This window comes from Equus przewalskii, chromosome 6, assembly GCF_037783145.1.
Source record: "Equus przewalskii isolate Varuska chromosome 6, EquPr2, whole genome shotgun sequence".
In the NCBI taxonomy this organism is placed as follows: Eukaryota; Metazoa; Chordata; class Mammalia; order Perissodactyla; family Equidae; genus Equus; species Equus przewalskii.
Window position 1 is genome coordinate 77,193,256 of NC_091836.1, and position 23,381 is coordinate 77,216,636.

Below are 23,381 nucleotides of genomic sequence, written 5' to 3' on the forward strand. Positions count from 1 at the left end.
TTAAAAGGGCATCAACAAATACTGACCTCAGCTGTAAGAAAATATTAATATATCACCTTACAAAATTCAGTTGTAAGCAGCGTAACTTCCTGATGGATTGTCTCAGAATGCAAAGACTCCAGGCATGTTAAATGATGACCTGAATTTCATGTGTGCATTCATCAAGAAATAATGCAGACCTACTAGCTAGAAGTTAGCAAAATGGACTTGGAGTTAGCAAAACTCCTCACGGAATTTACAATATAGGAGGAGAACTAGCCACTGGCAGTCATACTAGTTAACGTTTAATTGCAAATGATGTAGAAGATATACAGGATGCCACGAGAGAGTATAGCAGGGGAGCTTGATGGAATGTGGAGGTGGGGATAGCTTTGCTCAGGGGAGGCCTGAAGGATGGGCAGGAATAAACCTGCAGACGGTTCCAGACAGAGGGAGTGGCAATTGTAAGGGCCTAAAAAGTATCCGGTGTGGTTCGAGCATAACCAGGGAGAGATAGTAATACAAGAGGCAGGCACTGGGGCCGGCCTGGCGGCATAGCGGTTATGTGCGCATGTTCCGCTTCTCGCGGCCCGGGGTTCACTAGTTCGGATCCCGGGTGCGGACATGGCACCGCTCGGCATGCCATGCTGTGGTAGGCATCCCACATATAAAGTAGAGGAAGATGGGCATGGACGTTAGCTCAGGGCCAGGCTTCCTCAGCAAAAAGAGGAGGATTGGCAGCAGTTAGCTCAGGGCTAATCTTCCTCAAAAAAAAAAAGACAAGAGGCAGGCAGGGCCTGAGTCAGCCCAGGCTGTGTTGGTCCTGAGTTCAAGTTTATGAGCTTTGAGGAGCAGGGAAGTGCTGGGATCAGATCTGTGTTTTAATTGTATTGTCCCCTGGATGCTGTGGTGGTCAGTGGATTCAAGAAGGGCAAGACGATAAAGGAGCATCCAATGAAGAGACCATTCAGGCTATCAACACTAACTGCTAGATCAGAGAAGTGGTGGTAGAGTTGGAGAGAAATGGAGATTCAAGTTATTTCCTTGGAGGTAGAATTAACAAGGCTTGGGGATGAATTGTGTATGTAGGGGAAAGAGAAGGAGATGTCAGCGGTGGATCCCAGGTTTCTGGCACAGGTGATGAGGCGGATGGAGATGCCACTTAGTGGAACAGGGATGTCTAAGAGGGGGAATTAAGAGTTGCACTGGCCATGACAGTTGTGAGATGCCTATGTGCCATCCACGTGGAGATCTTAAGTAGGGAGTTTGTTATATGAGTCTAGAGTTCAGAAAGTCTATGGAACTAATCACTTTTATGCTAATTCTTTTCTGGTAGGAACCAGTTAGCAAGACCAATTGTCCGTTAAAGGAATCTTGGTTTGGGACAAGGGTGGTTTTGTCTTTACTGAAGGGGTAGTTTAGAAAGCAGGGGCCCTGGAGTCAGAAGAAATGGGCCTGAATTCCAGCTTCACCCTGGGCAAGTTGTTTAAATATCACTTCCCAACTCAGCAACCTTCAGTGCTCCCTACCGTCCAAAGAATGGCAGCAGAACTCCTGATGTTCTCCTCTAAAAGCCTTTTCAGTAGGGCCCCTCTTCCTCCCAGCCGCATATCCCACCACATGCCATTCATCCTCTGCTCCAGCCCGACAGCCTATTCCCTTTGGCCCCTGCCTCTGCCGTCTCCCTGGATGCCTGCTCCCTCCCTCCTTACTTCAAACCAACCCCCTCCCCTGAATGGAACTCCCAGACTGGCCTCTGCATTTGATACTTGGCATTTCTTCCCTTCCTGTTTTCTTTCTTTCCTGCTGGCTGTCACTTCCTCTGTGAAGCTTTCCAGGATCATGGACCCTCTTTAGGTTCCTTGACCCCCAGCACAGAGAGATGCTCCCAACTAGCCTCTTCTGCTGCTTTGTAAGAAACTGCCTCCTTTAGCATCTCTGTTCCTCCAGATCCCAAGTCTTGTCTGTCCTGCCCCCTACACATATGTGCATGATTTGGGCACACCCTGCAGAGGAGGTAGATGTCAGAGATGGGTGGGCAGAACAGGTTCTAAAAATAAGAAAAAGTTTTCTCTTTCTTATGTCTGAAACTCCCTGGCTTTGTTCTTTAACGGCCACACAGCTTTTCCTGAAATGAGAACCATGTTTCAAGATTTGTGCTGCATTGTGGAGCGTGATGTGGTTGCTCCCGCCTCTGGCATCTTCTGTGCATGAGCTTAACCAGGGCTGTAGATCCAGGGAATGTGCTGCTCTTTAACCATCAGAACTTCGTTTTTCTCTCTCATCCCTCTAGGAGTTACTGCAAGAGCTCAGGCACCTCAAAATCAAGGTGGAAGAGTTGGAAAATGAACGGAATCAGTATGAGTGGAAGCTGAAGGCCACTAAGGTAAAAATCTGTTCTGTTGTTTACGGAGTGGTGTTGATGTTCATTGGGGAGAGTCTGTGATCAAGCTCTGGGTTTGCAGTAGCCTAAGCTTGAGAATTGCAAATTGACCCTACTGCGTGCACTCGCAACAGTGGGCAGATGGTGCAGCAGACAGATTTGATCCAGGAGGGCTCTTCTCATGGGGAAAGCCTGTGAGATTATGTGCTGCTGAAGTAACTGAGTCTCTTTCCTCTTGCTGTGTCCCGTGGCACCACCAGGCCCATGTTGGGCCAAGAAGGGGCTCTGTGAGTGAGTGCTGAGTCCTAAGGCAGAAGAATGCCAGTGTTATATTGGCTGCATCATTTTACATTTAGCAGTCCCCCTAATAATCCATTTTTAAAAATACGCATGCTTTATTTTTAGCAATGAATGTATTTCTAAAAAATGATATATATTTTGAATATTTTTTAACCAAATCATGTTTTCTGTGGAACTGGGGAGCTTGCTATTTAAAGGATGCCAGCGATAAATTCTTTTGTGCAATAAATATCTTCCCTCCCTCCTTTGTTTCTTTCTTCATTTCCTCTAATAGATGAGATGATTCAGCCCACACAATTATTGTTTTGGCCAGAACATTGTATTTAAAAGTGTCAAATTAGCTGTCACTTAAGCTTCAGAGAATTTCACATTAAAATAGAGTTAGGCTGCCCTGGGGGGTGGGGTGGGGTCGGGGGAAGTAGGGTGGGGAAGGAAGCTCTAACAATCCTGGAGCAGCATTTCAGCTTGAGGGAGCCTGGGCAGGGCTGCCTCTGGGTGGGGTGCACACCTGCCATTTCACTAAGGTCTCTGCAGCGCCACCCATGGGTGCTACCTGGTGGCCCCTGTAGGCATTTTCATTTTCGCTTCTTAGAGTTTTTTATTTTTTATTTTATTTTTTATTTTTTTTTAAAGATTTTATTTTTTCCTTTTTCTCCCCAAAGCTCCCCGGTACATAGTTGTATATTTTTTTGTTGTGGGTCCTTCTAGCTGTGGCATGTGGGACGCTGCCTCAGTGTGGCTCGATGAGCAGTGCCATGTCCGCGCCCAGGATCCGAACCAACGAAACACTGGGCTGCCTGCAGCGGAGCGCGCGAACTTAACCGCTCAGCCACGGGGCCAGCCCCTCATTTTCGCTTCTTAGAGTTTTTAAACATACTTCTTATTGGAGTTTTATTAACTTCTAGTTTGTACTTTTAGTTTTATTTTTTCTGCAAGTTATTGTTTTTATAATCATAAAAAGTTAATACTCATTATAGAGAATTTTTAAACCATAAAAATATTAAAGGAATAAAAATCACTCATATACCACCCAGGAGCTACCACTATTAATATTTCCTTCCAGGCATTTCATTGGGGGGGGGGGGGGTGGTCAGTCTCTCTCTCTCCCTCTCTCTCTCTTAATTTCCAGTGTTGATAATTTATATACAGTTTTAAATCACACTACTAAAAGAAAATTCTGAACATGATGTTTATATCTATATAATATTACATAAATATAAAATAATTTTCTTAACCATTTTACAGATGAGGAAACTGAGGCACAGAGCAGTTAAGTAACTTTCCCAAGGTCTTACAGCTAGTCAGCACCAATCGTAGGCAATCCAAACACATTTATCCACAGCCCCGTTTTTGTTTACCTGTACCCTTATACATTCTATGCTTCACAGTCACCATTAGGAGCAGTGTTTTCCTCACATAGCTCAGAACATTCTATCAGAGTGCTCCACTCAAGCGAGTCCTGTCTTGGTGAAACCCCTGAAGTTTAGCATACACCTTCTCCTATAAAAGCAAACAACTCTTTTCTTTTTAAATCACCTAAGCTCTTTGCCTTGGCATGTAGATCTTCGAGATACGGCGGGTTATTTAATAACCACCAGGTGTGGAGCACCTCCTATGTGCCAGAGTGTATCAACCCCTTTGCACACATCTTCCCATTTGATGCATAAAACTACCTAGCAAGGCTTATTGGTTTATTATCCTCATTTTACTGGTAAGGAAACTGAGGCTCAGAGTGGCCCTGGTGAGATTCAGATCTGGATCTGTGTCATTCTAAAACTCATGATTTTTTTCCCCCACCTCATCCTGATTCCCTGCAGTAAAAACCTGTACTGTTTGAAAGTTCTTTAGTTTTCTGTGTAAAGCTTCTGGGTCCCTAAAGGTGGCTGATCTTCTGGTGCAGCGACAGTGGGTTGTGGTCCCTGGGTTTAATGAGGCCCAGCAGCCAGAGTGCCCACCTCTGCCTGACACCAGTCTGCATGTCTTTGTCTCAGATCTCTTGCCACCCAGCCCTAGCCTCAGTGGCCTTGGCAGTAGCACACATTGCCCTCATGGTCAGGTAGAGAGCCTCTGGGCTGTGGTGGACTTCCCAGCTATGGGGACAGCTCCCACTCTAAGGATAACGGAACACCTGTCATTTCTGGCCTATTCTGTGGAAATTGGCACACACAAGGTTGGGCCTTGCCACTTGGCCTGTAGGATTTTAAATAGATGACCTCACCCAGAGGCAGGCCTGGGAGAAGAGAGACCTCATCATGCCATGCTCTGTGCTCCGCCTCCGTAGGCCTTCATCACTGGCATCCACTGCGGATGAGCATCAGGCATCCAGGCTCCTAACAGAGACCAGCTCTCACCCTGTCTGCAAAGAAAGGGAGAAATGGGTGTGGAAGGTGCAAGAAAGTTTACGAGAATATCTTCCAAGAATAGTCTGGCCCTTGTAGAAATGAAAGGCATTTGGATTGAGAGTCCCAAGGCCAAGCACCTCAGAAGCCACTGACGCCATTAATCGTCAGCCCATGGGCACTGAGGCCCAGAGTGAGCTATGAAAAGCTGCTGCTTGCCTACGAGTCTCAGCAAGCAATTTGGCACAGCTGGGCTTGGCGCTCTTGCCTTTGTGGGTGGAAACCAGGGCAGAGAGGCAGTGGCTCACAGGGAACTTTGGAGTAAGGAAACCTCACCCCTTGCCATCTTTTTTTTCTTTACGTGGTCATTTCTGTCCCATTTTGGGGAATGTCAGGGAAACTTTATTCAGAAACCCTCGAGGTGGGCTCAGGGAGCCCAAGCCCTATAAGAGTGGCTGTCATCTGAGCTCTGAACTCAGATGCAGAAGGGGTAGGGTGAGTGGAGCCCTGGCTTTGGAGCAGGCGGGTTTGCATCCTGGCCTGGGCACTGAAAGGGTCTGTGACTTGGACTTGAGTCCTGCACCACTCCTGTTTTCTCCCCGGTGACATGCAGGGATGTTGCTTCCTCCCGTAGTTTCCTATGAGGATTGAGGTTTGATGTAAGAAAGCAGTGAGCACAGGGGCCGATGGAGAGTGGGTGCTCCGTCAGTGTGTCCTAAAACTGAATGCAAGGCCTGTTTGGTGGAGGAGCCAACAGCAGGGCCTGTGCTCATTTGCTTACTTGGAGTTGTTCAGAGATTAACTCGGGCCTCAGTGGGAAAGGACAAGCCCATTGCATAACCCTGAGAGATGAAGGAGGGACAAGATTGGGCTACCACACGGGGAGGGGGTTGACTGGCTGGGGGTCAGTTCTCACCCCCTTTCTTAGTCTGATTTGTTGCTCAGAGGACTAGCTCATTATCTATAAGGGAAGAAGGAGTAGATGAGAGCAGCAGTAGTAGTACCATTTATTGAGCACTTACTACCTAGCAAACACTAGGCTAAGTTGTTTGTGATCATTATCTTATTTAATCCTCACTACAGCGCCATGAGGTAAATGCTATTTTTCCTATTTTATACACGATCCAAGACTCAGAAGTGTTAATTCACTTTCCCAAGGTCACCCAACTGGGAAATGAGAGAATCCAAGTTTGACCCCCAAAGCCAGTGTGCCTTTTGGGATGGCACCTCCACAGTTCTGATCTTCTAATGACTATGGGAAGGGATGGACAACCATGCCTGTTATGTGTGAAATTTAACTGTTGTACTTAGTAGAGATGTGGGAACCACCCAATGCAGCTCCCCATGTGTGTACATATATGAATGTGTGTATGCACTTCTGTGGCTGTATTTACATGCTTTGTTTATAAAAGTATGTATGCTCAACCCATCTGAATGCTTGCATGTAATTACATGTGGGTGAGGGTTCACAGGTCCCTGGAGGTTGGGCAGAGGCAGTGACTATGCATAAAGGGTGGGAGAGTGTTTGAGGCAGGGGACTCTTGCCTCACTCTGTCTGTTGGTGGTGATTTGATTTCCACTGTGTTTCCTGTATGGGGTGGAAAAATGAAAGATGCAGACGCTTGTTACAAGTGTGCATACATGCCATTGCAGGAATATCTTGGGAGAAGGAAGACCATGTCCAGAAAGAGAATATCCATCTTTGGATCAAGGGCAGCCCTCCCATTGTGTGAGGAGCACACAATTGCAGCTCCTCGGACCTCAGTGGTGTTTGGGCTTCAGAGAGCAGGGCAGGGAAATAGCCTGGTCAAGTAAGAGGATGCAGGAGAAAAAGCAGGTGGATGGCCAGCGCCATGGGCAGGTCCAGATTGGCCAGGAAGAGTGAGTTCATTCGGCAGAGCTCCACCTTGTGGGGAGGGTAGTGAGCACCTCTGACTGCTGACCTCTGGCACCTCTGCTGCTAACTTCCTAACATGTCCTAGGACTCGTTGGTCCTGGGCTCTGATTTGAAGCACTTTATCATGGTCTGTTAGTAGGGATCCTCTGTTGTTCTTCCAGGCTGAGGTAGCCCAGCTTCAAGAGCAGGTGGCCCTGAAGGATGCAGAAATTGAGCGTCTGCACAGCCAGCTCTCCCGGACTGCAGCTCTCCACAGCAACCATGCAGAAAAAGGTACCTAGCTTGACTGTGACAGAATGCAGTGGCCCCTGGGCCCTCTCTTCTGTGTGTCTATGATTGAGTATGTGTATGCCGGTGTGAGTAGGCATGCTAATGTGCATGTACATGTGTATGCATGTGAACGTGTCCAAGTGAATGGATGCATGCATGTGTGTGCGTGAATGGCCCATAAAGCACAGCTCTATTGCGGAATCATTGCCATGAACCCCTGCCCTGTCCAGAAGACAGCTCCGAAGGCTTTTCTCAGATGCAGTCTGATCATTGAAACTCTGTGCAGCCACCTCTGGAGTTTTTACTCTTTCACTTGATTGAAAGGATTTGTTTTTGTGTCATCACTAAAGGGGAGGCTGTGGCAATTCATTCAGTCATTTAATGGATCCCTGCCTGATACTCGTATAAGGCCCTAAGGTTACAGAAACAAGTCAGTTATTTCTCATTCTTTGAATCTCAACTTAAATGTTACCTCTCAGAAAGACCTTTCCTGGCTACCCTACCTCAAGTAGGTGCCCCCAATCCTATTTTTCTCTAACTGAGCACTCTTTGTTTCCTTCATAGCACTTTTTATAATTTATCTGTGTTATATTTGGGGAGATCTCTTTGAACAGACTGCTGACCTCACTCTGGGTCAGGAACTGTGTCTGTCTTGTTTAAGACCATATCTGCAGAGCCTAGCACAGTGTTTGGCACATGATAGGCTCCTAAGAAGTATTTATTGAATACATGAAAAAATAGTGAATGGTCCTTGAGGAGTTCCAGTCTTGCTGATTAAAAATAGAGGATAAATCCTCAAATACTCTTAACACATATTTAATATTTACAGCTATTTGCCTTGTATACAAAATGATGACACACCTTCTAACTTCTCCTCTTACCACCAGGCTGCAGAGCTGGGGGAGATTATGTAGCCCTGTGGGTTGGCCCCACTACTGAGTCTCGCCTTCGCTTCAGCACTGCTTAGCTTGGATCCCTGACTCAGATGGCAAACCATGTAGCCATGAAACAATGGCTTAAGCTGGAGATGGAAATTAGTGACCAATATGCTCATCCCATCGCTCAGCCTTTCTCAGTGTCTTTCTAGGTCATTGAGTGTGTCATCTACCTTCCAGGGCCTAATGTGGAAGTTGGGTCTCCCTAAGATACTCTAGCCTCTCTGTGCCAGAGAGCACTCCAGGCCATGACTTCTGGGCCAGGCAGACTTCCCACAGCACCCCATGCTTCCTTACAGTCTAAGCCTTCCAGGCTCTATGCCATTCCATCATCAGACATCTCTTGAGCTGTTTTTTGTTTGTTTGGGTTTTTTTTTTTTTGGTCATTTGCTGCTCAGTTGGGTCTTGCCCAAAGCATCAAGGTTTGCCAGTCTTCATCTGGAGCTTACGGCTTCCCCCTAACCCCAAACTGGGCTGCAGAGCTGATCCTTACTTTCCTCTGAAAATGAATCCCTACAACTATTCACACAAAGCCTATAAATCTGTTCTTCCTATTCTTGTTGGATGTGGCAAGCATCCGAAAAGGAAATGGGGTGCCTATACTTCTGTTCCCTTTTCTCCTGTACTTTTTTATCGAGGCATCTTATTCTCTTTTTGCAATACCCAATTTGGGGATGGGTGTAGGTCCTTTTGGGAAAACTTAACTATGTGCCAATTTCTAGACCTACAAATATTTGGTAGAATGACCTCCAGCTCCTTTCGGCATTGGCCTTTGACCTGACTCACTAGACTAGTTTGGGAAGAAGTCAAGAGAGTCCTTGTTGAGTCTAAAGTGAGAGAATGCCATGTGTTGTTCACCACAGACTGACACAGATCCCTCATCCCATAGGGAAGTTCTTTAGGTTTATGATGAAATAAGATTGTTTTCCTTAACCGTAGGGCTTGTTTTAATATATTTATAGATGCATCTAAAGATTTGTTAGTCAATTCTGACTATACCTCTAAATTAGGCCAAGCATCCAACCCTTTTACATAGTCACTTTTCCAGTCTGTGTTCAGCTGTAGACTTTTTTCCCCTTATTTTAAATTCTCCTCTGCTACAATCCATGGGACTTTATGATTTTCCCTAAAACTAGTTAGCAGCCCAGGTATATGCCTACTCAAGTTATAAAGGATGAATGTTTGTTTTCTTGTGAGCTGTTGGTTGTGAAATATTTGGGGGTTTTTCTGTGTCACTTTTGAGCAAATGGCATTTTGATTTTTTCCCACAAATGTCTATAAAGAGAAGGCAAAATATTAGCTCCCTTCACTGAGTATTCCAACAAATATTTCATGAGACTGACTCTATGTCAGACACCATCATGGGTTCTTTAAAGACATAAAGGAGACCATGTCAATTTATTCACATGGAAAGTCTTCACATCTTAGCATGTGGGGATAGTTGTCTGCATTTATGTAAGTGATTCTTTCTACACCTAAATTCTTTTAGACCAAGAAATTCAACGTCTGAAAATGGGGATGGAAACTTTGCTTGTTGCCAATGAAGATAAGGTAAGACGGTCATTGGCAGCCCTGTCCTTTCCCTGCTGACATCCTTGGCTCTGTTTGGTCCCTGCTTGTCTCTGATATTTTGGACAGGGCCATGCCCATCAGGCCAGTGGCTCAGGGATGTGTCAGAAGAACAGCCTTTGTCTACCAGAGACTTGGCTCAGCCACTTGTTTTTGGCTTTGATGCCTGGGAACTTTGCCTAAATGGAATCTCCCAAAGGCAAATTAAGGCTGTGCCTGTCCGTGCTGGTGTGAGGAAAAAAATACCACTGTGGTTACTGCCAATGTCATAGCTGCTGCTTAGACTCCTGGAAAAACTCAAGAACAGTCCACCAATCTCCCAAGTGCACGATCTAGTGATAGACCCATCATAGAGACACTGGGCAGCATGCAGTGTTTCAGTTTACTGTGTCTTCATATATTCTTTGCATAATTGACATTCTTCCTGCATAATCATAAAACAGCTGCCTCTGTGACTATAGAGCACCTCATATCAACTGTGAGGATCACAACCCTGCATTTTAATTGGGGAAACTGAGACTCAAAGTGCTTAAGTAATTTTGCCCAAGGTTGGGTGACAGTAGATGACAGGGCCAAAATTCACACCTAACTTTGTCTAACGTGAAAATCTGTGTGGCCTCCCAAGTCCCTAGGCCTTTGCTAAAGGAAATAATCCCCTCTAGGAATTTCCTCTGTTGTAGAAGAAACCTCAGACTCCTAAGGAACAGGTGAGGATATTGCAATATGTACAACAGCTTTATCTGAGTCTTTTTATGAGTGTAGCTCCAGAGGGCAACGCCCAGATCAGGAGGCAAATTTCAATGGCTACCTCAGGAGGGTAGGGAGACAGTGAGTTTCCTCCTTCTGGAAATGTGTAAGCCTCTTGAAGGCAACGTCCAGCAGGGATTGTTTTATGGCTGAGAGCTGGACTGATAGCCTTCAGGTAGATGCAAGAGTGCTGCCTGCAGCTGCCTAGGAAGCAGACCACTGAGAACCCAGGCTCCAGGAAGGGGCCTGGACACTGTGTTTCCTTTTGGAACACTCCATTTTCCACACAGCATTTCTTCTCACTGTGCCCAGAACATAGCCTGGGCCCCAAAATGAAATCACCTGAGGTGGCAGTGGTGGTGTTGACATATGCTTCTCGCACTGTGACAGGACCGTCGGATAGAGGAGCTTACAGGGCTGTTAAACCAGTACCGAAGGGTGAAGGAGATTGTGATGGTAACTCAAGGTAAGAGCAAGGGGGAGCCTACCATTTTCTCCCAAAGACATTCATTCCATCTGCTGTATTAAATCTAGGGGCAGTCCTGCCAGAAGATTCTTCATCTTCGTTTGGAGAAGATTCTCTGCTGGAGAATGGAGCTGGTTAGAGTGTTCTGGATAGTGGCAAATTGGCAGCTGTTGATTTCCAAAAATTTTAAATGGCAGTCAGTTCAGAACTCCCAGGGACTATCCAGATCACCAAGAAAATAAAGCCTTCAACTTGAGCCCTTGGGAATCCCTACCCTTGAAGATTTTCTCTGTATCTTCCCAGGAAACCCCTCAGATTCAGTCAGTGTGGTCAAACCTGGATTGCAAATCAGTTCAGTACCCTCATTGGGGATTAGATCTTGTCTGCCTCCCAGAGAATCTACAAGCTCCCCCAGTAGGTTCCAAGTGCTTTGAGATCTTCTTGGAGTCTCTGGGTACCTGGTTCCCCACAGGAAGTCACAGGGCAGGGAGAACCGTATGTGTTTATGTCTGCTGCCCAGACTGGATGCAACACGCATGCAGCGTTAGTCTTCTTATGGGCCTGGTGGGGCATATGCCAGGCTACCTGCCTTGTTCAGGCCATTGACCTGGGCTCTCATCACAGATTCCGGGAAGCAGATGTTACACGGGAGAAGGCTGCTTTGAGGGTATTCAGCAATCTCTGATTTCTGGCTTCTGGCTGAGTTTCTGCCTCATCCTGGGGAGAAGCGGAGTCCCAGCCTGGGTTATGACTGACTGGTCGCCACCCAGGGCCACTTCTGGCCTCACACACACACATTGCAGCAATGTTTTCTCTAATACTTTGGGTCAAGTTGGAGCCTGATTGCCTGTGGCCAAGGAATGAGAAGGTTGGAGAGGAATACTAGGGGGTACCGTCTCTCTGTTCCACATGAGCTTTCACCTTGAGATGACCCTTAAGGCAGTCCCTGCTCCACTGCCCTGAAAAATGTTCCGAATTACACTCTTAATGTCCCTTTTGTGTTTTTTTGGGAAACAATGTTAGGGTTTTCTGGTACAATTACAGGTTTCTAAACAAATCATATGGTGGTGATCATCCTCTGCATTGATGCTTTCAGGGCCTTCAGAAAGAACTCTCTCAATCAATGAGGAAGAACTGGAAGGAAGTTTCAGAAAGTGGAACACTGCAAATAAAGGCCCTGAAGACTTATTTAAGCCAGAGGTGCTGTTTCCATCCATGCTGTGGGGTTTCAGGAGACCCTAGGAGCTTATGCTGAGGCTGAGGGAGAATCTCGCAGGTACCTGTCAGGTATAAATCTTGACAGGTGAAAAGTTAAATCAATAGAGTTGCCCCAGAGGCCTTGGGGAGAGAATTGAGGTGGAAAGGGCCTGTCATCTGGTCAACAAGGACAGCATAGTGGATACTGGCCTTTCAAGGATAGGAATTTTCTTTTTTAATACAGTTGCTTATATTTTTTTTTGTCTTTCCTCTCTGGAATGTAAGCACAGACCAAAGGTGGTGTTCGTTTTTTTACCACTATTTCTGCAGGGTCTGCAATAATGCCTGATTCCCAGTAGAATTCAACAAATATTTGCTGAATGAATGAGTGTGTCTTCCTCAATTAGAGAGAGCACTGCAGCTCTTGAAGTGGTCCACGCCTAGTTCTCAGACATCCCCTCCAGCCGCTGTAACCAGCATACAGATTTTCTTTCTCTTTTGCTTGTTTAAAATTTGATCCTATTATTTGCATCTCTCTGGACGTAGGCTAGATACAAATAGCAAATAAACTCGTAGATACAGATCTAACGTGCAGAAGGGGCTTCAGCCCAGAATCTAAAAGGTTTGTGAAACTCCAGAATGGTCAAACTGAAAAGGATCTTTGTGGTCCAGCTCAACCTTTTTAATCAAGGGGAGAGAAAAAGTGTCACCAAGTGACCCCGTTATCACATCAGAACAAGCATTCCAGATTACTCACAATAATAAAATAGTAGTAACTGACGCTCGGTACCTCTGCGTGGGCACTGTGATGAGCACTGTTCATAGCTCACTTCGTTTACACCTCATGACACCCCATTGGGATCCTTATTTTATTGTGGTGAAGCTGAGGCTCAGAGAGGGTAAGTAATCTGCTCTTGGTCACGTAGCAAGTGGATAGCAGAACCTGGAATTCAACACAGGTCTATCTGACCAAAAAGCCCAGGCTTTTAACAACTGTATTATAATGCCAGGGTTCTTCCTGTAGTGGCCCAAAAAGGTACTGGGCTCTAGAGAAAAGAGGTGGTCTTTGCAGTTAGTGCAACGCTGAAGACACCAAACTGTGTCCTTATATACCACCATTAGCTCGTGTTCACTCCGCCTGTAATGCTCTTGCCTTTCTTGCCTTTTTGCCAAGCCCTTCTCATTCCTCAAGATTCAGCTCGAGTGCTCTCCCCTCTGAAGCCTTCCTAACCTTCCCACCAATGAGAAGTATTCTCTCTCCCCTGTATCCCCATATTATGTTCTCGGTATCAGTGCCATAGCACATGTTACATTGATCTTTTATCGTAATTAATTTATCTGCCTTCCTGGTGTGGGAAGTGCTTGCTCCAGACCTAGCACAGAATCTGGCAGGCAGTAGATTTTGCTCCTGTTTGTTGAGTGACTATGTCGATCACAGTGTTGCTCATTGCAAACTACTCTGGCTAACCTACGCTAAAAAAGAAGGTTTTTGAAAGGGTGTGCAGTTGCTCACTGAATGAAAGGCAAGCTGAAGAACCAAGCTCAGAAAGGGTAGGGGCGGCCAGAGCCCCAGGGACTCCGGTCTCAGGGCTCTACTTCCAGGATGTGAACATAGGCCCAAGAAGGAGAGACAGGTTGGCCCACGTTGTTCACTATGCCCACCTCCTTGGCATCTTGAAAGAGCAAACCACCTTTATTGACATAGCCACCATGACTGTACCCAGGGGCAGAAATGTAACTCCTCAAGAGGAATCGTCCAAAGAAGGGGAAAGGATGTGGGGGGTCTCCACACAGTAACCGTCTTCTACAGTGACTCCTTTGTTTCTGGTGCAGATGCCTCCGAGATGTAGTTCTCCCACAGTGGGGCCACCTCCACTACCGCAGAAATCACTGGAAACCAGGTAGGAGGCCCGAGCATTTCCCTGGAGCCACTGTGCCCTCAGGCTCCTCTCGGGGTCCTGACATGGCAGGGACTGGCCGTGCATGGTGAGCACGGCCACCATGTCCTGGGCACACCCACCCTTCCATTGTCAGGGCATCACTCCAGGCCCCGGCAGTGGCCACAGTGGGGCCCAAACCATGGAGCACTCATGAACCATGCCTACCTCCCCTGGCCGCAGAGTCCCTTCCAGGGACCCAGGCTGAGGGTCTGGGTCATAGTCACTGAGAAGAGATCTAGCCAGAGGTTGCAGCCTCAAAGTAGAGGTGGCTGCAACATGTCTGTGCCCTCCAGTGGCTCCTTGGAGCTGAGAGCATCCTGTGCCGTGTGTCTCTTGTTTCTCTCAGCCTCTCTGGAAGGAGGCTTCCTGGTCTCAGGGTGATTCTAGCCCTGTGACAATCCAGGCCATCTAAGGGGAGTCATCTCTCCTACAGGGAAGTTGGTCCATTTGTGTTGGGGAGGCTTCACATGGCAATGAACTTATAATGGGCCGGCCTATGGAGTCATTTGGCTGCCACTGGTTCCCTCTAAAATGAACCTATTTCTAGTTCCCTATGTCAGCATTTTCAAACTCATTTCCAAGGTAGGCCCCCTGTAATGGAGATATGGAGGCCCCACCGCCAGGAACAGGCTGCCTTTCAGCCAAGGTGTCTGAAAAAGATGGTCATAAGCATGATGGAAGCTTCCCCAGAATAGTGCTGAGTCTCTAGAGCTCCTACACTCTCAGAACCCCACTTTCCAGAGAGCCATTGTTCCCCTGAGCCTTTAGCCCTAGAGAAGTATGGTAGTGTACAAGAGAACACTTGCCCAGTTAATTTTGTAGAATAAGAAATTTGGTTTATGCGTTCACTCAGGAGGAAGTCAGCATTGAGTAACTCATACTGACCAGACTCACAAGAGACTAATGTACTACCAGATACTGATTTAGTCGTATAAACTGAGAAATATCACTGCCAAGGAGACTTATCGCAAGGTAACCCTTGTGACCACTGGTGATATTGCCTGTTCTCTATCTAATTGGTGCCCTTCTCTGCAAAACAGCCCATGAGAAAGTAAATCCCTCTGAGCAGATTAGTCAGGGCGTACAGAGCCAGAGCAGAGGGTTGGAGAATCCTCGCAGGTGATGCTTTGGAGCTGTGGAGGCTGATGTGCTCATCTCCACTCTGAGGTGGCGCAGCTCCCTCCTCCCTGGATTACTCTTAGGCTCACAGACAAGGCAGTGTTGGCACCTTTCCTCTCTTTTGACTGCGAGTCTTCTTTTACGACCACACAACAGTCAGCTCCCACTGAGGCTCGAATTGAGTGTATTCTAGATTTTCAAGGAATGCCAAGGACTTCTGATTTGGAATTAAGCGATGCTCTCATGCCCTCGCCAACACATTGTCAGACCAGACTATTCCCCCAAGATGGGCCAGCCTCATCTCATGTGTAACAGTTATGAGGAGAGTGTGGTTTTTTTCCTGACCTTGACCCTAAGCCCACTTAAGAGACTCCTGGTTAAACATTTGGAATAAACTCTGCATGAACGATAGATACCATATACCTCCTTCTCTAGTAACTGTTTCTTCACTTTCTTTTGTGTTTTTCCAGGGCTCAGAAAAAACTCTCTTGTAGTCTAGAAGACCTGAGAAGTGAATCTGTGGATAAGGTCAGCCCATGTCTATCCGTAAAGATTACCGAGTTACTTCTTTGTGCCCAGCAGTGCTGGGATATACAGGAGAGGTCCTGCTCCCTACTTTGTAGAGGGTTTTATAAAGTTGATGGGGAGGCAGGAATTACATGAAGATTTTGAGAAAACCAGTCAGGTGCAGCCCAAGGCATCCCAGAGCAGGGCAAGTCAGGAAATGCTGCCTGGAGCTGGCAAGAGAAGATGGTGAGGCAGGCACAGGCAGATTTGGGAAGTGGTGGGGAGCAGGAAGAGGTAAGTTCAGAGCCAGAAATCAGTTCAAGCCTGAGAGGGTCTTGAATACCGGCCCTGTATCCCCAGAGCACTGGGAAGCCTTGCAGAGATTTTGAATGAGGAAGTAATGTGGATACAGGAGATGATCACAGGAGCGAGTTATGGAATGATTTACAGGATGGAGAGAGGAAGCTTTTTTGAGAGTCTAGAAAGATATGAGGAGGGCTTTGTCGCCACTTATAGGGGGTAGCCATTGATCAATGGCTGCCTCAGGCCTAACACACGAGGACAGCACATAAATAGAGGCACAAAAAATATCCTGTGCCCAGGGCCTGGAGTGACAGTAATGACTACAAGAGCAGTCAATACCCCTGTGCTGGAGGGAGGGTCGCAGGGTCTTGAGTGAGGTCGTTGGAGACCAAGGAGTCCCGCCCTGACAGAGCCCCTTCACTGAGACCTGCGGCACAGTCTCTGGTCTCTAGCAGTGCACCAGCCCTCGTGATACAATGGAACACCATAAAGGCTGGAGCCGGCAGAGCCACGGGCCCATTCAGTGGCTTTGCTCCCATCGTCACGTGCCTCTTGCTCCCCCCATTAGACTGCTGGCAGCTGCCCTGGGCATCCGTCCATGATGTGGGCTGTGTTTCCTTCATGGATATTGGTTCCCTGGCATAAACATGGGGAGGGAGGGGATGAGCCTTGTAGATTTAAGCAGGCAGGGGGTCCTGAGTTGTTGTTTGTGACTAACACAGGTCTCTTTCTCTCCACATAATTGACATCCTTCTTGCCATTCCACAGTCTGTCGATGGGAACCAACTCTCCCCAGTGGTAGAACCCAAGGTATATTACCTGCATGTCCCTGTCACGTATTTGTGGTTACATTGTTTGCTAGAGTGTTTTCATTTGATGAGTTACAGCTTTTGTACCTTTAAAATACGTTAACTGTAGGGGGTAAGACAGCAAGAGGAAAGACAAAACTTCTTCTCCCATTTTCTTCACATGTGCACCCAGCTGTGTAATGTGCTTTCACCTCCATTATCTGTGGGGTAGGATTTATTCTTATCTCCTCCATTTTATAGGCTCAGAGAAATTCATCTTTAACAAGGCAGTGTAGATCTGATTGCTGGGAAGGGGGATATTATGATCTCAGCATACAATTAGAGGAATATGACAGCTCTCATCCTTTCTGTGCTGATGTGTTGTGTTTAAAAAACACGGGAGTGCACTCAGCCACAGGTGCAAGAATCTTTCTGCAGCATCCCTAACGTTGGTGTCCGGCCCTTGCTTTGTGGGCCTGAGAGCTCGTTCCATTGTAAGATCCCCCCTGTATTCTTTTCCAGCTCTGTCTATTCGATACGTCTCTGGACTTCCCTAAAATGTACATCTGCTGATCCTGGCTCTCCCTCGGGAGCCCATGCAATAAGTCAGTCTGCCCTGCTCCTCCCAGCTCTAGAATTTAAGTCTCTCTGGCCCTCTCTGAGTTAAACATCCTCTTCTCATGTGCACAGATCACAAGCCTTTACAGTTTCTATCCAGGGTCCTTAGGATCAGCACTGGTTTCTCAATGTCTCCTCTAACTTGTGCCCTGGACCACACTTGAATGTGACATTCTAGATGGGGTCTGACCTGTGCCTTCTTTCATCTGGGGACTGCTCTTGTAGTCATTGCTGTCACTCCAGGCCCTGGGCACAGGATATTTTTTGTGCCTCTATTTATGTGCTGTCCTCGTGTGTTAGGCCTGAGGCAGGAATTGTTGTTCCCTATTTAGAAACAATAATACAGAGGTTCTGAGAGGCTAAAGAGAAAGAGTTTTGCCTCAATCCGTCTGATGCAAAGCCTGTGCTGTTCCTACTCTGTTGTGCTGACTCTCTCTGTGCTAAGTTAGGACAGCTGGGTCATCAGTTACATGCTGCTCTCTGGCTGGGGTTTCCATTTCCCTATAACCAGGCTTATTCTTCTTGGGGAAGCAGAAGCAGACCTGGATCCAAGCATTTCTGATTCCTCTGTGTCACATCCTGACATTGCACGACCTTCTCCGGCAGTGAGTCCTTCCTTTCCAGCTTTTCTTCTGGGCTGAACAGAGTGAAGAGCCCTTTCTGTTGCCCTCAGTTCCTTCTGTTTTTCTGTTCTGTCTTTCTTACAGGTCTGGGCCACCTTTTGAAGCCCATCCTTGGATTAGGTACTGCCCTGTTTACATCTCAGCTCCTCAGCGAGCTTCCAGGGCAGCCCACTTCGGTGGCCTTGGTGGTCTCTGCCCTGTCTTAGGTGGGCATGTGGGATGACTCAACCGGAAATCTGTTTTTGAGAGCCCTTCCTCTCTGCCGTACTTCCTGTATAACATCGAATGTGGAGTCATGCCCTTCAGTTCTCTAGCTTTTTGAATGCTGCCTTCCCTACAGTCAGTGATTCCTGGGTCTGACTGTGCATCAGAGTAATCTGAAATGCTTGATAAAAATACAGACTCCCAGGGGGGCTGATTTGTGGGATCAGGTGGAACCTGGGAATTTATATGGTTTTTGTAAGTGTCCCAGGTGATTATGAAGCAGCTGGTGCATGGACTAGCATTTGGAATTCTTAGCCACATGTCTGATCAGGTCCAATCTTGACCTCATGAGTCATCATGAACTTAAAAACTGTGTAGTCTCCATCTCTCAAGGATCTGATTATTTCTACTTCACTAGCCAGTTTTTTCAGAATTCCTTGAGAATTTAGTCTACTTTTCCCATGTCTCTCCTTTCTGAGCTTATTAAGAGGGGGTTAGTACTCCGTGTTCAGCGAATGAGTTGGATTTCAAACAATTTCTAGGACAGGCATTTATAAACAAACTGAATTCAGAAATTTATTGGGCACTGGGCTCTTTACTAAATGAGACTTCAAAAGATACCTCAGTCACTGAAACCTCCTATGACTTTTTTGACTTGTCAGTTTTGAAATTGGTTTTGTCTTTCGTGTTACTTTTCCTCTGGGTCCAATCAAGTGATCCGCAGTTGATTCCCTCGGTAATGCTACTTCAATTTCTCTCTTATTTTCACTCAAATGCATTCCACTGGGGTTGAGGGGCCATTATATCCTTCTTGACCGAGTAAGTGCAGTTCCTCTTCCCCTTTACATCGACTTCTTTCTTTGGGACCCTTTCACGTCCAGGGTCTGAGCACAGGGCCCCTTGCACTGGGGCTGAACCGCATGCAAACTCTGATCCCAAGTTCCTAAGGGACCTCTGTGTGAGCATGTAGCTCTCTGGCCTGTTTCCTGTTGTCATCTCCCCAAGAGTGCGCATGTCTTCTGAATTTGCCTTAACCTGATATTTTTCAAAATAACTATTATCATAATCCATAAATAAAATTAATATATAATGTATAATATTATATAATATAAATATGTAATGAAGCAATAGGTATAGTTTGATTAGAATTCTGATTTATATATTCAAAGAACTCAAAGGGTAGTTCATGGCTGTCAGTTCATTGGGCTTCTGAGCAGCAGGCTAAATGGCAGTGTCTTCCTTTGCAAGACGCCTCACTTCCTGCTTAGGGCTAGTTGCAGGCAGCTCTGGATTTAGGCTTGACTCTGTCCCTATCTCACCGTGTGGCCTTGGGGAAGTTTCTTCCTTTCTCGGAACTCTGGTCCCCTTTCCTGTCCTAGACTAAATGATCTTTGAGGGGTCTTTGAGTCGGCCTGAGTGAAAAATGGCTCTTGGAGAACAGGGAGTGGTTCCTGCATCCAAAGATTTCCTAACTGGGATGGGTCTGAGACTGACGGCTAATTCAGCATCTCTCTCTCTCTCCTCTTCCCATAGGACAGTCCTTTCCTGGTAGAGCACAAATACCCCACATTACCTGGGAAGCTTTCAGGAGCCACGCCCAATGGAGAGGCTGCCAAATCTACTTCCACTGCCTCCCAGCCTGACCCGGCAGGGAGCAGCCTGCTGAAGCTGAGTGAGTGTCCAGGCCCCTACGCTGGCAGCCCCGGAGCAGCAGCCTTAGCATTTCCAATTATTGCACAAGATCCCTGTGCCCACCACTGAGCCCACAATCAGAGAATGGTGGGGGTGGGGTAGATGGGACAAGTCGTCCTGCTTTCAGAGTTGATGGCTCACTGACTGGTGCTCTGTTTCCTTCAGTAAACGCTTTAGAGCCCCAGCAAACTAGGGTGTGTGGCCACCCTCGTTTTTTTCCAGCTGCAAGTAGTCCACTCTATTTTTCCTTCTTTTTCAATTTCTCCTTTCTTGACCCCTTCCTGTCTTCCCATCATTCCTCTTTTCTCTCCTCTTTAGACACCCTGTTCCCTGCTTCCTGTCCCTCATTCTTCCTTCCTCTGTCGTCCTGATCCTCTCTCTCCTGTCTCTGCTTTCCTCTCTGCAGCCTCCCTATTACCAGTAGGATGATATTATGCACTCTTCCAAGGGAGAGCATTTCCTTAGAGAAATGGAGGCAGTGGCCAGTGGGCAAGGATGTCAGTCCACAGGGATCCTTTTGGTGTTTAGGACCTGAAACCATGGAGGGTTTTGCTGCTTTTCATGTATCATAGGCTATCTTTTCTGAACAGCAGCAGACCAGTGTGGCCCAGGAAGGAATGTTCTGGTCCAGGCAAAGCTCTTCCTACCCCTGACTTCTCATCCCTGGCTCTTCCCTGTCCCAGCCCAGGTGTTGGCTTCTTCCCTTGGCCAGTTCTGCCTTTGGCTGCAGGAACTCCAGATAAGCCCTTGGATGAGTATGGAGAATGTCCTCGTGACACTCAGACTATGCACTTGCAGCAGCTTCAGACTATTCTAGTCTGATCTAAGTGAGCCCAGCACCCGCACAAGAGCTGCGTGTGGCCCAGTATATTCAGTCCCTGCTACTCTCCCTCCCTCTCCCTGCATGTGGATCCCTCAGCCTGCCAGGAAGTGGCACCAGGAGCATTTGGTCCCCTCACATGAGGCCTCCTCACTGCGCTGACCCTGTGGGCCGAGCTCAGTCACCTTTCCCTCTATCCTTCCTCGTGGGATTTTTTTTTCTTTCTGTTTGAGTTTTTCTCTCTTGCTCGATGACTCTTTTGTTTATTTCTTTGCCTCCCTATAACTCTGGTGGGCTGGACTTTGGCCTCTCTTGCTTCTTCATGTGGCTTCTCTGCTTCTTGGTTGGCTGGAGATCGCGGCCGGAGTGTCAGTGCCCCTGTATTAGGTACTGTACCCTTCCAGGTGAGGTGGAGAGTGAGAAAGCCCCTGCTTCCCTACCCTGACACCCTCCCCTCCCAAACAGTCAGCAGGTCCCCCTCCTGCCTGCATGTCCGCATCTCCCCTGGGGAAAAGAGAGCAAGCTCCTTGTTGGAGTTACCTACCAGTACTGGGACCCAAAACCCTTAGAATTCGAAAACATTAGCTCACCAAGATTTGAAACCTTAAGCTCACTGATTCCTCAGAGCCAGAACCTGGACAGTGCATGAGCCTCTACTGAGGTCTTGGTGTAAAGTTCTGCCCTAAAGGCAGAGCTGGGCAGACTCCTCCCAACTCTCCCTGGAAGATGGCCTAGGCTTCGGGGAGAAGGTTTCTAGAGGGTATGTCCCTTCCTCTCATTCACACATCATTACATTCTTTCAATCTCAGGAGACACAGAAAGTGGTTGGGACGACACTGCCATGGCCAATGACCTCTCATCCACGTCATCTGGTACTGAGTCGGGCCCCCAGTCTCCCCTGACACCAGATGGTAAACGGAGTCCCAAAGGCATCAAGAAATTCTGGGGAAAGTAAGTTGGTGGTGATGATCATAATTATATTCCTGGGAATTACTCTTCTTCTTGACTGGCCAAAGAGTCTGTATAAACCCTTGTTCAATTAAATGTTGGGACAGCAGTGAAAACAAAGTTGTCATGTTTAGAGAGAAGAATTCAAGTTATTTTTTAGGGCCCAGAGAAGGAGAACTATGAAAGGCATCTATTAAATATAGCCTCTTGCCTTACATGTCATTCATTCCAGGCATCCATCCCACCCATCCCTCAGACCCTGAACACATTCTCTGCAGCTTACACCACATGTGCTTTAGGACAGACACATGGATGAGACCAAGTTCTTCCTTCTTAGGGGTCAGTCTGTGTCTTGAGAAATCTTTGAAGACTGGGGCCTCCTACCAGGCATCAGCCTTAACCTTGATGCCCATGGGGAGTAGCCCAAATCCTAGAGGCAGGATTAGAATTGAGGCTTGGATCTGGCCAAGGAGCTTGTCTCAGGTCATGATCCTTGACCTCTGGGGAGGCACTAGGAGGCAGAGCCATCAAGAGTTCTAGGTCTGTCTTGCGTAGCCCTGTGTAGGAGGGGGTGCGGTGACTTCGTGCTTGCAGACTGTCCCCTGACAGTCTCCATGGATGCCTCTCCACACAGAATCCGAAGAACTCAGTCAGGAAATTTCAACACTGATGCACCCGGGATGGCAGAGTTTCGACGAGGTGGCCTCCGGGCAACCGCAGGGCCACGACTCTCTAGGACCAGAGACTCCAAGGGTCAGAAAAGGTAAGGCTCCTTCCAGTCCATCTACAAAGATCTATATGAAATCCTGGCCAGGGTGGAGTGGGTACTAGCATCCAGAGATGGAAAGCAGGAGCCCCTAGTGCAGAGCTTCTCAACCTTTCCCGTTTGACATGAGTAGGTACCATCATGTTTGTAGGTACACTGAGAAAAAGACAAGAGGCTCCCTACATCAGAGGTGGCTGGGGTGGAGGTGGACCCTCTGCCTTCTCTGAGGACCTCAGCAGCTCTGCACATCTCTATCATTCTCAGCAGTGCCTTTGCATGCTGGATTGAGAAGCTCTGGTGCAGCCACTGAGAACACAGATTCTGGAACGACAGACCTGTTCTTAAGGTCTCACCCACTTCCTAGCAGTGAGCCCTAAGCCAAGTTACCCAAGCTACATTAGTTCTCTATGCCCCAGTTTCCTCATTTGTGGAGTAGGGGGTCAAAAACAAGTACGTTGTAAAAGTTCTTATGAAGATTATATGAACTACTGCATGTGTAACCCCAAGGGCAGCTGTCAGCCATTCAAGGTTCCCCTTCCTCCGGTATATTTGGGAAAGAGCATCCTCTCTCCTGCCTCTGCGTCAGTGCCCTCCTCAACACAGACCTCCACAGAAGGTGTCGCTGGAGCAGGCAGCACCTACTGTTGTACCTCATAATACATTGTACCAAACTTTCCTGAAGTGTGTTGACTGAAGAGGGTGCAAAGGGATGAAAATGGGAAGTTTCTCATGACTGTCTCATCATGTCCTAATGAAAAAGGATAAAAGAATTAAACTTTTCCAGAGATTGCCATGACGGGCACCCTCCATCCAGTTCCTAGTTTCAACCCCTTTCCTTAGATCTCCCTGTTCTGAGAAGAGCGTCTCCCTTCAGACCTGCCCAAGGCGAATCTTTACTTCTGTGTTTTGGAGAACTCCCTTTCCATGTCCTCTGGTCCCTTCGGATAATCCCTCCTATACATCATCTCCAG

The 23,381-nt window shown here is 47.3% G+C and overlaps 1 protein-coding gene across 50 annotated transcripts in view; it reads left to right on the forward strand.

The window, feature by feature from the left end:
• The window catches only part of PPFIBP2 (PPFIA binding protein 2), a 146,187-nt gene that overhangs the window by 99,852 nt on the left and 22,954 nt on the right, over positions 1 to 23,381 (forward strand). For 25 of the 50 annotated variants that reach the window (XR_011541597.1, XR_011541598.1, XR_011541596.1 and 22 more), the window contains 12 exons: positions 2,273 to 2,365; positions 7,060 to 7,171; positions 9,593 to 9,654; positions 10,810 to 10,885; positions 11,982 to 12,085; positions 13,916 to 13,983; positions 15,612 to 15,669; positions 16,720 to 16,761; positions 19,718 to 19,856; positions 21,051 to 21,083; positions 21,506 to 21,647; positions 22,279 to 22,407. Coding sequence is in view for 46 of the 50 variants with exons in the window: in XM_070626184.1 (XP_070482285.1) it covers positions 2,273 to 2,365; positions 7,060 to 7,171; positions 9,593 to 9,654; positions 10,810 to 10,885; positions 11,982 to 12,085; positions 13,916 to 13,983; positions 15,612 to 15,669; positions 16,720 to 16,761; positions 19,718 to 19,856; positions 21,051 to 21,083; positions 21,506 to 21,647; positions 22,279 to 22,407 (1,058 nt within the window). In the remaining 4 variants the exon portion in view is untranslated. The remainder of the gene's footprint in view (positions 1 to 2,272; positions 2,366 to 7,059; positions 7,172 to 9,592; positions 9,655 to 10,809; positions 10,886 to 11,981; positions 12,086 to 13,915; positions 13,984 to 15,611; positions 15,670 to 16,719; positions 16,762 to 19,717; positions 19,857 to 21,050; positions 21,084 to 21,505; positions 21,648 to 22,278; positions 22,408 to 23,381) is intronic. The other 25 variants (XR_011541599.1, XM_070626189.1, XM_070626186.1 and 22 more) reach the window with 1 other exon arrangement.